Below are 15,718 nucleotides of genomic sequence, written 5' to 3' on the forward strand. Positions count from 1 at the left end.
GGGTCTTGGGGTCCCCAGGGAAGGTTTTTCAGGGGGACCAGAGTGCCCCAAAACACTCTAAATTTTTGGGTGGTGGCAGCAAGTACCAGGTCCAAGCTTGTAACTAAGCTTGGAGGTTTTCATGCTAACCCCCATATTTGGACGCTAAGGTCCAAATCTGGGACTAGAGTTATGACATGAGTGGCAGTAGCAGAGGTGGCAGCTGAAATGCCTAAGCAGCAAATGAATGACTATAAACTTTTTCAAACCAAGGCCAGATACAAAATGGGGATAACCCCGGATCATGCCCGTCGGCGCTTCAGAACCCAAAAATGGAAACCAGATGTGTCATTTCCCAAACACGCCTACTACGTTGGGAAAAATTATGAGGCCTGAATATCAGGACACAATGTTAAAACCTTGGAAGAACTGCACCTCCTCATACAAATGAAGCAGTTCTTGGATGGTGTTCCTGAGGACATAACACGGTACATACAACATGGAAAACCCAAAAATCTCGCTGAGGCGGGGAAAATTGGAGCCAAATGGATGGAAGTGGCAGAAAGCAAGAAAGCTACGGTCAAGGGGAACAAATACCCCAGGGGGCACACCGACCATAAACCCTACAACCGAGGACAGCCAAAGACCCCACATACAACCCAAGTCAAGCCACAGACGCCCTATTCGTCCACCTCACCAGTCTCCAGTAACTCACCTCGGCCCAGTGACCCATCAGATGGAAGATGCTTTAAGTGTAATGAACTGGGATATATCAAGGCCAACTGTCCAAAGAACACCATGCGAGTGCAATTCATTACACCACCATCACACCAAAGATCCCCAGGTCCGGATGCCTCTCAAATACCCTTGGAGCGAAGGGAAAATTTCAGAGTGGGCGGAAAGAAGGTTACTGCGTGGAGAGACACGGGAGCACAAGTGTCAGCTATCCACCAATCCTTCGTTGACCCCAAATTCATCAACCCAAAGGCCAAAGTTACAATTTACCCCTTCGTGTCACAAGCTGTAGACTTGCCTACAGCTCAACTGCCTGTCCAGTACAAAGGCTGGTCAGGAATGTGGACTTTTGCAGTCTATGACAATTATCCTATCCCCATGTTACTGGGGGAAGACTTGGCCAACCAGGTGAAGCAGGCCAAGAGAGTGGGAATGGTTACACGTAGCCAAAGCAGGCAAGCTTCCAGACCCATTCCTGTTCCTGAGCCATCCACAGATACCCCGTCTGTGTCACCAGAGACCCAGACAGAGGTAGTGGACTCGGATACCATGCTAACCACTGAAACCGCCACAGCACCTCCAGTCCCAGGCCCGGAACTGGAACAGCAACCAGCACCAGCAAGTGCAACCACATCTTCAAACTCAACGCCAGAGGGCGCCAGCAAGCCAGAACTGACAGAAACAACAGACAGCCATACCCAAAAGGCTCAGCCAGAGCCTGAAATACCCTCAGGTGCACCAGCGGAGAGCGGTTCACCAGCAACGGAAACAACCCCATCATCTACATCGCTTCCAGAGGGACCAAAGCCAAGTCCACAGTCTCAGGAAGAACTGGTCACCCCAGCCTCAAGGGAACAGTTCCAGACCGAGCAGGAAGCAGATGACAGCCTTCAGAAAGCTTGGGCGGCGGCACGGAGCATCCCACCGCCTCTCAGCTCTTCTAATCGATCCCGGTTTGTTATGGACCAAGGACTTTTATACAAGGAGATTCTTTCTGGTGGACACCGGAAAGAATGGCAGCCACAAAAACAGTTGGTGGTTCCAGTGATCATCCCAGTGGCCATGCTGGGGTGAACAGAACCAAAGACAGATTGGGGAAGTCCTTCCACTGGGAGGGGATGGGCAAGGATGTTGCCAAGTATGTCCGGTCTTGTGAGGTATGCCAAAGAGTGGGAAAGCCTCAAGACCAGGTCAAGGCCCCTCTCCAGCCACTCCCCATAATTGAGGTCCCATTTCAGTGAGTAGCTGTGGATATTCTGGGTCCTTTCCCAAAAAAGACGCCCAGAGGAAAGCAGTACGTACTGACTTTAGTGGACTTTGCTACCCGATGGCCGGAAGCAGTAGCTCTAGGCAACACCAGGGCTAACACTGTGTGCCTGGCCCTAACAGACATCTTTGCCAGGGTAGGTTGGCCCTCCGACATCCTTACAGATTCAGGATCTAATTTCCTGGCAGGGACCATGGAAAAACTGTGGGAAACTCATGGGGTGAATCACTTGGTTGCCACCCCGTACCACCATCAAACCAATGGCCTGGTGGAAAGGTTTAATGGAACTTTGGGGGCCATGATACGTAAATTCGTCAACGAATACTCCAATAATTGGGACCTAGTGTTGCAGCAGTTGCTGTTTGCCTACAGGGCTGTACCACATCCCAGTTTAGGGTTTTCACCGTTTGAACTTGTGTATGGCCACGAGGTTAAGGGGCCATTACAGTTGGTGAAGCAGCAATGGGAGGGGTTTACGCCTTCTCCAGGAACTAACATTCTGGACTTTGTAAGCAACCTACAAAGCACCCTCCGACACTCTTTAGCCCTTGCTAGAAAGAACCTAAAGGATTCTCAGAAAGAGCAAAAGGCCTGGTATGACAGACATGCCAGAGAACGTTCCTTCAGCGTAGGAGACCAGGTGATGGTGTTGAAGGCGCAACAGGCCCATAAGATGGAAGCATCATGGGAAGGGCCACTCACGGTCCAAGAGCGCCTGGGAACTGTGAACTACCTCATAGCATTTCCCAATTCCTCACTAAAACCTAGAGTTTACCATGTTAATTCTCTCAAGCCTTTCTATTCCAGAGACTTACAGGTTTGTCAGTTTACAGTCCAGGGAGATGATGCTGAATGGCCTGACGGTGTCTACTATGATGGAAAAAAAGACGATGGTGTGGAAGAGGTGAACCTCTCAACCACCCTGGAACGTCTGCAGCGGCGACAAATCAAGGAGCTGTGCACTAGCTTCGCCCCATTGTTCTCAGCCACCCCAGGACGGACTGAACGGGCATACCACTCCATTACACAGGTAATGCTCACCCAATCAGAACCCCAATGCTCACCCAATCAGAACTACCGGGTTTCTCCTCATGCCCAAGCTGCTATAGAACGGGAGATCCAGAACATGCTACAGATGGGTATAATCCGCTCATCTACCAGTGCATGGGCATCTCCAATGGTTCTGATACCCAAACCAGATGGGGAAATACGCTTTTGCGTGGACTACCGTAAGCTAAATGCGGTAACTCGTCCAGACAACTATCCAATGCCATGCACCGATGAGCTATTGGAGAAGTTGGGACATGCCCAGTTCATCTCTACAATAGACTTAACCAAGGGGTACTGGCAAGTACCGCTAGATGAACCTGCCAAGGAGAGGTCAGCCTTCGTCACCCATGCGGGGGTGTGTGAATTCAATGTCCTTCCTTTCGGCCTTCGAAATGCACCCGCCACCTTCCAGAGGCTGGTAGATGGTCTACTAGCTGGACTGGGAGAATTTGCAGTTGCCTACCTCGATGATGTGGCCATTTTTTCAGACTCCTGGCCCGAACACCTACTACAGCTGGAAAAGGTCTTTGAGCGCATCAGGCAGGCCAGACTAACTGTTAAGGCCAAAAAGTGTCAAATAGGCCAAAACAGAGTAACTTACCTGGGGCACCAGCTGGGTCAAGGAACCATAAACCCCCTACAGGCCAAGGTGGATGCTATCCAAAAGTGGCCTGTCCCAAGGTCAAAGAAAGAGGTCCAATCCTTCTTAGGCCTGGCCGGATACTACAGGCGATTTGTTCCACACTACAGCCAAATCGCTGCCCCACTGACCGACCTGACCAAAAAGACCCAGCCAAATACAGTTAAGTGGACTGATGAGTGTCAAAAGGCCTTTACCCAACTTAAGGCAACGCTCATGTCTGACCCTGTACTCAGGGCCCCGGACTTTGACAAGCCATTCCTAGTAACCACGGATGCATCTGAGCGTGGTATAGGAGCAGTGCTCATGCAGGAAGCAACAGATCACAACTTCCATCCTGTCGTGTTTCTCAGCAAGAAACTGTCTAAGAGGAAAAGTCACTGGTCAGTCAGTGAAAAGGAATGCTATGCCATTGTGTACGCCCTGGAAAAGCTACGCCCATATGTTTGAGGACGGCGGTTCCAACTACAAACTGACCATGCTGCGCTAAAGTGGCTTCATGCTGCCAAAGGGAACAACAAGAAACTTCTTCGTTGGAGTTTAGCTCTCCAAGATTTTGATTTTGAAATTCAGCACATCACAGGAGCTTCTAACAAAGTAGCTGATGCACTCTCCCGTGAGAGTTTCCCAGAATTCAGTAGTTAAAAAGTGTTCTTAAAATGTAAAAGTCTGTTAGTTATATACTTAGTGGTATATGTAAAGGTGCATGTGTTGTAGTAATCTGGTTATTTTAAAGTTCTAGACGGAAATCGCCGCCAGTGAGCTTCCCCACTGTCTGCAACTTGGGGGGCGTGTCATAAACAGATAGCTAAGGGTTAATGTCTCTTTCACCTGAAGCACCTGACCAGAGGATCAATCAGGAAACCGGATTTTTTCAACTCTGGGTGGAGGGAAGTTTGTCTGAGTCTTTGTTTTCTGTCTGCCTGCTTTCTCTGAGCTTTGGAGAAGTATTTCTGCTTTCTAATCTTCTGTTTCCAAGTTGTGAGTACCAAAGAGTTTGTTTCTTTTGTATTTACATGAATATAGTGCTGGAGTGCTTTGATTTGTATTCTTTTTGAATAAGGCTGTTTATTCAATATTCTTTTAAGCAATTGACCCTGTATTTGTCACCTTAATGCAGAGAGACTATTTGTATGTATTTTTCTTTCTTTCTTATATAAAGCTTTCTTTTAAGACCTGTTGGAGTTTTCTTTAGTGGGGAACTTCAGGGAATTGGGTCTGCAGCTCACCAGGGAATTGGTGGGAGGAAGAAATCAGGGGGAGGTCTGTGTGGGCTAGATTTACTAGTCTGACTTTGCATTCCCTCTGGGTGAAGAGGAAAGTGCTTTTGTTTTCAGGACTGGAATTACAGAGGGTGGACTCCCTCTGCTTAGATTCACGGAGGTTGCTTCTGTGTATCTCTCCAGGAGCACCTGGAGGGGGGAAGGGAAAAGATTTATTTCCCTTTGTTGTAAGACTCAAGGGATTTGGGTCTTGGGGTCCCCAGGGAAGGTTTTTCAGGGGGACCAGAGTGCCCCAAAACACTCTAAATTTTTGGGTGGTGGCAGCAAGTACCAGGTCCAAGCTTGTAACTAAGCTTGGAGGTTTTCATGCTAACCCCCATATTTTGGACGCTAAGGTCCAAATCTGGGACTAGAGTTATGACAGTATTATACAAGAAAATAAATACAAAAAAGAAAATTAAGACCATGTATCATTCTAGTCTTGCGAGATTTTGTAAATGGCATGCCTCTATCTTGTACTTTCTAATAATATATGATACACTTCAGAGGTATAGGTACGATGAATAACTGAGAGGATAAGGTTTAAATACTGAATTAATTGGCTTATTATCTGTTTTAAAAGAGAATAACTGTTTGCTGGGATGTCTTCTGACATCTAAAAAGCCAGCAGTTATAAGACCCTTGACTTTTAAGGGTCCTGTTGTATTGATTTCAACAGTCACAACAGTTCTCAACCAATTATCTGCTACTAAAGGCTTGAGCAAGACACTGTGGCTCAACTTCCACTTGGAGAGGTGGTGGTAGGGATCCCCCAACCAGAGAGGCAAATGCAAGGGCCCCTTTTTCTGCCCAAGCGCAGCAGCAGAGGTCCCAATTCCCACAGAGAAGCAGAAGATTCCCACCTTTCCCTACCCAAAAAGCAAGGATGGCACAAGAGAGACCTACCAATATTTACCCCAGCACCCAGTATGTATCTGTTTCGGGGGCTGGGAGGAGACCAGTGCATTTTTCTCTTGATGCCAGAGTCCTCTGCTTGGATGCTGTTGGTGGGCACCCTAGAGCTCTGAGTCTCGGCATTAACACCCTGTTGAGTTGCATGGGGCAGCTCTTCCATCTCAGAGATATTGTTTCAAGCTGTCTGCTGATTCAGGCAGACATCACTGCATCAGTTACTCTTAATACACATTTTCAAGGGTTTCTTTACAACCATGAGGGCTAGAAACTTATTTATTAAATGAAATCTGGAATTCTGGTATAATCACATGATTCCAGGAGCTAGGGTCTTACGCACAGGCATTTTGTGCTTATGCTCAATTGCTGAAGCCATAGAGGCTCCTCTGCTATGTTCTACACATACAGCACTGCAGCCATCAGCTCTCCCACATGTGTCAGTACATCCTTCCATCTGCCCTATACAGCTTGCATAGACAGTGGGAAGTGGGACCAACACCAAGGAAATGAGGAGAGAAGGGAACCTGGACACAGATTCTGGGTAATGCAGAATCTGGGAGGCCAGACGCTGACCTCCACTATTGGGTGAACGGAGGGCCCATAGTAGAATTTTCTCTTCCCCACTCCCAGCCTGAGCCCATCTCAGCTCCCACTCCTCTCGTCTAACTGCAGTGCAAAGGGAAGTACGAAAGAGACCCAGAAAGACAGAACATAGAGCTGACAGTGAAATGGGAGGAAGGACACATAGTTGATTTAAAAACAGCTGCAGTCACAGCACCAGACAGCTAACACCTTCAGAAAATTAAGACCCCAGATATGGAGAGAAGATGAATGAAGGGATAAGTTGAGGGAGAGGGAAGAAGACAGAGAGCTGAGGTCCTTAAGGAAGACAGCACAAAGAAGGAGTGATAGGAAGGGAATTAAAGAGACTGGAAGTTTGGAAAGAGGAAGGAAAGAATAAGGAGTGGAAAGGAAACACTGGAAGGACCAGCGACTGTAAGAATTTTTGGGGAGGCTAGAGTGTGTGTAGAGTCTTGTGAAACTGGAAGGAGGTACCAGAATCTGAAGAAAGGGATACAGAAAAATAGGATTTGGAACATCAGCCAAGGACTGCTACTGGAGACACCTGGAAAACAACAGAAACTGAGAAGTTCAAAGATTGTTAAGAACACTAGAAGAAGCCCAAGCAGAACATTCAGACTCAATGAAAGGAGGAGGGAACTCAATGCACAGCTTGGGAGCCTGTTAGTTTCCCATTCATGCTTCCCCAGCCATATGGAGCGTTCCTGGATCTCAGGAAACTGAAAACAAGGAAAAACAATGAGGAGTCCTTGTGGCACCTTAGAGAGACTAACTAATTTATTTGGGCATAAATTTTTGTGGGCTAGAACCCACTCCATCAGATGCATGGAGTGAAAATACAGGAGCAGGTATAAATGCATGAAAAGATGGGAGTTGCCTTACCAAGTGTGAGGTTAGTCTAACAAGACAATTCAATTAACAGAAAATTAGTATTAATTTGCAAACTGGACACCATCAAATTAGGCCTGAATAAAGACTGGGAGTGGTCGGGTCATTACAAAACCTAAACCTAATTTCCCCCATACTTATTTCTCCCGACTGGTACTCACATCTTCTTGTCAACTGTTTGAAATGGGCCACTCTCATTACCAGTACAAAAGTTATTTTTCCTCCCTTGGTATCCTACTGTTAATTGATTTGTCTCATTAGACTGACCTCACACTTGGTAAGGCAACTCCCTTCTGCCCATCTGAGCTGGCAGCAACAAGGGCCAGGTTCAGTATCTAGGGGTTCCGTTTCAATAATGCAATGCAAAACCGGCTTGAGCCTCCACCCAGTGACCTAGGACAATTACATACCATCCCTGGGCGCCTCTAGGAGGCAATACTTCCCCTCTTGCAAGCACGGAGTCTGAGTGTAGCAAAATCCTTTTAATAAAGGAGGGAAACAATGTGGCATTATGTTGGGGAAACATCGCAAACAGGATTCATAACACAAACCATGAGCAAAAGACCCACCCCAAGTAAGTTTGGTGGTATCCTTTTCCCCTCAGGGTCTTAAGTCCAACACCCCAAAAGTCTCTTGAGTCCAGCAACCCAGAAGTCACCCAAAAGTCCAACCCAAAAGTTTCTGCCCCTGGTCAGTGCAGCCCCTGAGTTTGAAAGTTTATCTGCAGAGTTTTACACACACCCCCAGGCTGGGTGGGGAAAGGGGCATATAGGGTGTTAAGGGGGCACCTTACATGGTCCGAGGCCGACTGCAGCAGAACCCCATGGAGAGCCGCTCCACTCCACCAGCCATTCCACAAACTGCTCTGCCCTGCTTCACTCCACTCACCATCCCACAAACTGCTCCGCTCTGTTATCCACTTGGCAATATATCTTCAGGCTCCCACAGTAGTTAACACAGCACTCAGTGATCTCAGCTCTTAGTAATTTTAGCTCTTTAGTCATTTCAGCTCTTAGTAGGGGAGCCTTAGTGCTGGTGCACCATTGGCCCAAAGTGAATTCAGCACAGCAGCCTGTAACTAGACTCTTAATGGAATAAAAATTAGCTCTGCTATTCAACAGAGAGGAGAGAGGAGGAGGAGGAGGTGGTAGTGGTGGTACAACTGGCGTTTCAGGCCCTCAAAAGGGGCCCATACCATTAGATAAAAATACCTGTCCCCAGTCTCTCTCAATTCACTGGGTTTTGGAACCTATATCCCTTGTCTAGCTAGTGCTACTTAGGTGATGGTGAGTCCCTCTGTCATAAAACAGTTCCATTGGCCTTGATTCACATAATCAGGGTAAGAACACTTTATTCTTCCTGCCCATAACAGAGAAACTAGGGATCCCACAGCAGCCAAAGTGACCATTTGGGTGGCTGTGGGCTCATACTAGGCGGGGTGGGTGTGCCTATACAAACAAGACTAGCCCCTGAAGGTCTTTTCCACTACTCGCCACAATTCACCACCAGATGTCAGGGTAGAGCTCATCCTGACTCTGCTTACACATATAAATCAAAGAAAGTTTAAGAAAATTTACACAGAACAACATGAGTTTACAAATATCAGAGAGCACTGCAATGAAGTATGGTTTATCATAACTAGTCTGTCCTTCACACTTAATACTTCAAGGCTAAGATTTTAAAAAATGAGACTCTACAGTAAAACTACAACTTCCATATTTTAGCACCTAACTAAGCAGCCTGATTTTCAGACGTGACGAGCACCTAACAGATCCCTCTGACATCAATGGGTCATTTAGGTCAAATACTCCATATATCATTATTGATCCCCTGAGTCATCCAGTTCCCCAAAATGCTGTATAAAAAAAAAGTATGGTAATTATAGTTCCATTCAAAGCAGGCTGGAAAATGTGTGAAATGCTGAAGTTCATATAGTGTGGTTTTTAGGTAGACTAACTTATTAAACAATTATCTGACATTAAAATAAAAATCATGTGTAATTCTTACCCTGGAATTTTCTCCTTCTCAAGCATACAATCATGCTGCAAACATAAAAGATAAATTTCACTAAGGCATCTTGGTCAAATGCATGTTTTCTAATGTAAAAGGTCACTAAACTTTACATTGCAAGAGGGCCATGTCAATGTACATAAACATGAATTTGTTTTTACCTGCTTTAAAAATGATTATAGCTAATGTGTCTTCGGAACTGTGTAGATCTCAAATATATATGGACTCTAACATCCTTTCAGTTAAATAAGATAATCGATAACCAACCCTAAATAAGAGTCTTTTTAAAAAAACTTCTATTAATAGCTGTTCCATACCACACCAAAAATTATGAATAAATAATGTTAGTACTCAAAAACAGTCTTTGTCAATGCAAAGGAATACCAATATAGATGCCATTTTATACACATTATCTATTACCCAATTTTGTAATGTACCTTTCACACAGTTTCTCCACTTTCTTCAAAAACATGAAGCAGACAGGGTAGGTTCTCTCTTTAACTTTGCTAATTGCTATTTGGAAAAACCTCCTCATATAAGAGTATATTCTCTCAATGACCCTGATCATGTTCACAGACAAGTGTGTGGCAAATCTCCTATACACACACATATGCATTTTACCTTTCTTCTACCTATCTGCCAGTATGTTTCACTTCCGTCATGTCTTCTTTTCTCCCAACTTAGCTTCCCTACTCATATTCTTTTTCAAAATGTATATGCCTGCTGCAAGTCACCTTCCAATCCTCCTGCAAAGTCTCCCAAAGTCTGGGAAATCCAACATACCAAGCTCCAGGAAAAGAAGATGCGTAAGTCTTTTTTCTCTTACCTGGTTATATGTTGGTAGAATTTTTATCAACTCATGCTTTTTTTAGTGGACATTAGAATAAAGAAACACTGCCTTTTATTTTTAAATCAAACAACTATTAAATGTTGCTAAAAAAACAAAATCACTTATTAGAAATGACACAGAGGTGCATAGATCAATTTACTTATCTAGTTGATTTAGTGTCAAAAAAAGTTTTTTGAATACCATGCAATATACTGGAACAATCTGGCTTAGGAAAATCAAGATGTCCTCTATGTGCTTTTGGATGATGATGTGTGAAACAGATAGAGGACAGCTTGATTTTAATGAGGTAGTTTGACCCTCCAGGACTGTACATAGCTAAAAAGATACCTTGACTGATAAATGAACTAGCTTGACACTGGTTTAGAAATAGTATACTACTTTCCATTATTATAAAAAAGAGTAATCCTTTTCAAAGATACAATCTGGTTATCTATTCAGATCCAAGATTCTATTCATATTTGACAATTTTTCAGTCATACAGTACCTGTTGAAAGGAGCTTTCTATCTTTACTTCCAGCTCTTGAATGTGATGAATAGCTTTGTTAACACATGGAGATGGAGTATTTACCAAAGCACAACTGCGACGCCTGGTGGGGTAACCTAGGAGCATCTCTTTATTCTTACCTGAAAACAAAATACACACCAAAAGCCACATGAAAATTAATGGAAAAAATGCTGACATTTGTAAGTAATACATTTTGGTTTTATGATTAAGAAAACATAGCAACTAGCTCTAACAATGTGATTGCATTTTGCACAAAAGTTCTAGCCATTGTCATTTACAACAGCAAACATCACATTTCAGATTTTAAGAAACTGCAAGCAGAAGTTGGCAGAGGATTAAAAATACAATCTAAAAGATGAAAGGAGAAACTCAAGAAAGTATAGAAAAATACAAAGAGGAAGAAACTAAAAAAAAAAAAAGAGAGAGAGACAGACAGACAGACAAACAAGACAAAGGAGTTTGAGGCCAAAAAGCAATTTAATGCGTTCCTCCATCTACAGCCCATTACAAGTGAAATGAGTATGATGGTTTATTTCTTGCCCTTAGTGGATAATTGTCCAAATAAGGAAAATGACAATGACAAGTAACAGGAAACAAGTGCCAGCTTCTGCTCTAGAAAGGCCCAAAGTGGAACAGAAAAGGTGAAAGAATATCTCTGGTGGACCTGCTTGGCAGCTTTGCATATACTACCCCTAGCTCTAGCCAGTGTACACTTCTACTTTTTAGAGGAATGAAAGCATAGAAACAATCCTTTTGCATAAGGGGAATTAGCTCAAATGGTAGAGCGCTCGCTTAGCATGCGAGAGGTAGCAAGATCAATGCCCGCATTCTCCAGAAGACTTTTGCAGGGAGGGATAGCTCAGTGGTTTGAGCATTGACTTGTTAAACCCAGGGTTATAAGTTCAATCCTTGAGGGGGCCATTTAGGGAACTGGGGTAAAAATCTGTCTGGGGATTGGTCCTGCTTTGAGCAGGGCGGGGGACTAGATGATCGCCCGAGGTCCCTTCCAACCCTGATATTCTATGATTTTCATTTTGGGGCAGTGAAACTATCCCAGGAATAAATCATTTTAAGCAAACATATTAAAAAACTATAAGGTTTCCCTGAGTCCCCTACTCAATTCAAATGCAGCAGTATCTTATCAACCTACTGAGTAAGGGTACATCTACACTACACGCTGGATCGGTGGGTAGTGATCGATCTATCGGGGATCGATTTATCACGCGTAGTGTAGATGTGATAAATCGATCCCTGATCGCTCTCCCGTCGACTGCTGAACTCCAGCAGTGTGAGAGGCAGAAGCAAAGTAAACGGGGGAGAGGTGGCCATCGATCCAGCACCGCGAGAATGCAAAGTAATTTTAATTCGATTTAAGATATGTCGACTTCAGCTACGCTATTCTCATAGCTGAAGTTGCATATCTTAGATCGATCCCCCTCCCTCGCAGTGTAGACCAGGCCTAAGAGACTGTACAACTTAAGTAAGGGTATCAGATTCTGACCCAAAATGTCATCTGTTGAAGAAACCAGGAATCATGCCAAGCTGCTGAATCTAAATGAGAGTTTTGAAGAAAATATAGAGAATGTCATGTGGCTGTCCTGCAGGACTCCTGGATATAAACTGATGTAAGGCTAGCTACTGTCACTGATGTACCTGAGACTACATATACCTTCATATGCTCTGAAGATTCAATAAATCAATAAATCAGATTAAGATGCAACAATGAATATGATACAAGACAGTCATTTATATACAATTCTCTTGGAGTAAGTTTCACTTAATCTCTTGGTGTCAAATGAAACAAAAATGTTATGGACTTTTCTAATGACTGTAATCCATTCCAGATAAAAACCAAGGACCTTTTAACCAAAATTTGTGGTGAGGGGCATTATCAGGATAGGAATGATACCCTGCAGAAAATGTTGACATTATAATTGACTACAATAAACATCCAACACTGCCTCTGGAAGGAAACACAGATGACTGTATCTGGAGATAGCTAGCTAGCCATACCTCTGCCGCACTCTCCTAACCAGTAACGCAGCAGTTGCTCTCCCCCTATGCTCTGAGGCACAATCTGTCTTGCAGGTCCCTCTGAAGTACTGCAGTTCTACATCATGCATAATGTGGGCCAGTACCTAAAAGGCATTATCTGGCTCAAAGGCTGCACAATTAAAATGGAAAAATACCAGGAAATGCAAGAGTTAAGAGTCCTAGAATAACATTATTTCTAATTTATTGTAAATATGTAGAATCTTCTATTCCCAATTTCTTTATTAAATCTGTACTAGATTAATCTTTTTGAAATATATTTCCAAAGACATGAAGGATATGGCCAAATTAATATTGCTGTGAGCGTTGCAGTTCCTAATTTTCTTCATATCACTAGTTTAACTGAGCAAGCTCACTTTTCCTTCTTATTTTTTAAAAATTGGATTCTTAAATTCTTTTATTTTATTAGATAAAGAAAATTACCCTCTAACTGCTCAATTTTCTCTTCAATAGATTGTAACCATGGGTTACAAGCAAGACTTCACAAATCCACTCACTGGTGGCAAGTAGGAAATGTACCTTGGTGAAAGGGGTCCCACTCATCATTTTCTGCAGAATTTTAAATTTAATTTAAAAGGACACAGTCTCAAATCTAATCAATTTCAGTTTTTCCAGACAGAAGAACTGAACTCTAACTTCAGGGGAAGAAGAGCCAAGAGTAGGTAGTGGCTTGAGTTTAGGCGTTCTATAGCACTCCCTCCACAACAGGATTGTGAAGCAGCACTGTGGGCATAAGGAGAGCTAAGCAAGCAAAAAACATATTAAGAACAGTTAAAAAACCATTAAAATAAAGCAATTACTTAAATCTTGTTTGAAGGCTTAAAGTCTGAACCAACTGAAAACTGTACAATACAAAGTATTTATAGGAAACTTACCACGTGATGGCTGACTACCATCCTCAGAAGAGCAGGGAAGTGACTCCATTGCAAGCACTGTTGCCAATATTACTTTGCAGCCTAATTTAAAAATTATATATTATTTATTAAAAACAAATACATTTATGTCATCAGTACAAAATTTATTTCATTCATATTAACTAGACATAATGTTGGTCAAAACCACCAAGAGATTTTTATTATGGGTTCAAATCTTCTACCAATAGAAAAGCATGTGTGAGACAGCTGATGATATTACAAAGCACCAGATTAAACCATTTTAATTAACAAACTTTATTAAAAATAGTTATAAAGTTTGTGAATAAAGACCAAACTATTAACTCATTATTTATATGACCTGACTTTCTAAGCTGTGCATGCTATTTTGCATTCAGACATGATAACAAAAATTATCAAGGACTGTAAAGCTTTAAGAAACCAAATGGATGACCTATAATATAAATTCAATCTAAAGAACAGACAGTTGATGATGGTGCCTAACTGTGTAAAGTCAGAAACAACTGAAGAATTGTTGTCTGGATGGATAAAAGACACTCAAAAGAAAAAACTATTTACTTAATCCCATACAAGTTTATAGTTAAAGGTTACTACAGTAAATAATATATACATTTTAAAAATAGCAAGAATTGCAAATAACTCAAATGACCAGTTAAAGTAATTTATTTCAATATTTTGTTACACTGACAGTTAATATATTCAGTTGAATAATATCAACATGTGAAAATTCACCTTATCTATTCCAAGAACAACCCATTAAACAAATAAATAAAAAGGCTAAAGAACGCCATCACACATACACATAAAACGGATATATATTATTATATTATATAAAAGTAGAGGGAATCTCCAGAACGTTAGAGAAAGAAGAATCAGATCACTATGAGCTAAATACTGGACAACATTATGCAACTGAGTTCCAGGCTCAAAACTCTTTAGTTGTTCTCCTGCAGACTTTCTGCACACAAGGGCACAGTGATATAAATAATGGAAAAATGCAGCTACAGTTCACAGTTTGCTAATTGTTGTAAACTGCATGGTAACTTTTGATACAAACACCCCTTATTAGCCATTTGTGCAGATACCTCATTTGCCCATTCACAGATTTACTCATCTAATATTTTTGAAATCCCTGAAAGGATTATCTCCAACAATGGGCCTCAGTGTTTCTCAAAGGAAATTGTCAATTTGACTAAAGCACAAAATTTTAAATATATTTCTGACAGGACCTGAACAGCAGCTCTGTGGGTATGTCTACACAGCAAGGAAAAAACAGTGACTTGTCTCCTGCCAGCCACTAGGGTTTGCAGGGCTCGGGCTCTGTTTCATTGCTGAGTAGACTTAACAGGCTCAAACTGGAGGCTAAGCTCTGGGACTCTTCCACCCTACAGGGTCCTAGCCCAAGCCCTTTGAAGTCTACACAGCAATGAAGTCCCACAGCCCTAGCCTTGCAGGACCAAGCCGGCTAGCACCAGCCACTTGTGAGTGTCTAATTGCTGTGTAAACATACCTTGTGTGACTCAAAAGATTCTCTCTCTCATTGACAGAAGTTGGTCCAAAAAAAGGTATTACCTCACCCACCTTGTCCCTCTGACAGCTGCTGGAATCCTACAAAGTGATGCAGAGCTATTCTGCTAGCTAACTCTGGCAGACAGACCAAGTTGTCCAGACTGAGGCCATGTCTATAAATCTGGCAAGGACACGCTATGCAAACAGGAGAGAGCTCTCCCATTAGCATAAAAAAAAAACATCTCCACAAGCAGCATAAGCTATGTCAGCAGGGAAAGCTCTCCTGCCAACCAGGGCCAGCTTTAGGCCGATTCCCCTGATTCACTCTGTGGAAATACAGAAAGAACTGACATGGATTTGTAGGGGATCTTAATGCATGACAGTCTCTGTTACCCAGAGTTAGGCTAATAATGCGAGATTTGTAAAAGCAAGGATTGTGTGAGGCAAGTGGAAAAGAACTGTGTGTAAAGTTGTTTTTCGACCTTGTGTAGATAATACAATATGTAGACTGGCGTCTCCTAAGTGAGAAAAACAAGATATCAGGATGACCTATGTATAAACAAAAGGCAGCTGTTGCTTATTAT

General features: G+C 42.8%; 1 protein-coding gene across 1 annotated transcript in view; it reads right to left on the minus strand.

Moving 5' to 3' along the window:
- CCDC178 (coiled-coil domain containing 178) overlaps window positions 1–15,718 on the minus strand; it is a 360,418-nt gene that overhangs the window by 325,521 nt on the left and 19,179 nt on the right. The window contains exons 2-4 of the mRNA XM_030552997.1: window positions 13,608–13,688; window positions 10,660–10,799; window positions 9,323–9,357 (exon numbers count right to left, since the gene is read on the minus strand). Coding sequence (XP_030408857.1) covers window positions 9,323–9,357; window positions 10,660–10,799; window positions 13,608–13,656 — 224 coding nt within the window. The 5' untranslated portion in view covers window positions 13,657–13,688. The remainder of the gene's footprint in view (window positions 1–9,322; window positions 9,358–10,659; window positions 10,800–13,607; window positions 13,689–15,718) is intronic.

The sequence above is a fragment of the Gopherus evgoodei genome, chromosome 2, assembly GCF_007399415.2.
Source record: "Gopherus evgoodei ecotype Sinaloan lineage chromosome 2, rGopEvg1_v1.p, whole genome shotgun sequence".
In the NCBI taxonomy this organism is placed as follows: domain Eukaryota; kingdom Metazoa; phylum Chordata; order Testudines; family Testudinidae; genus Gopherus; species Gopherus evgoodei.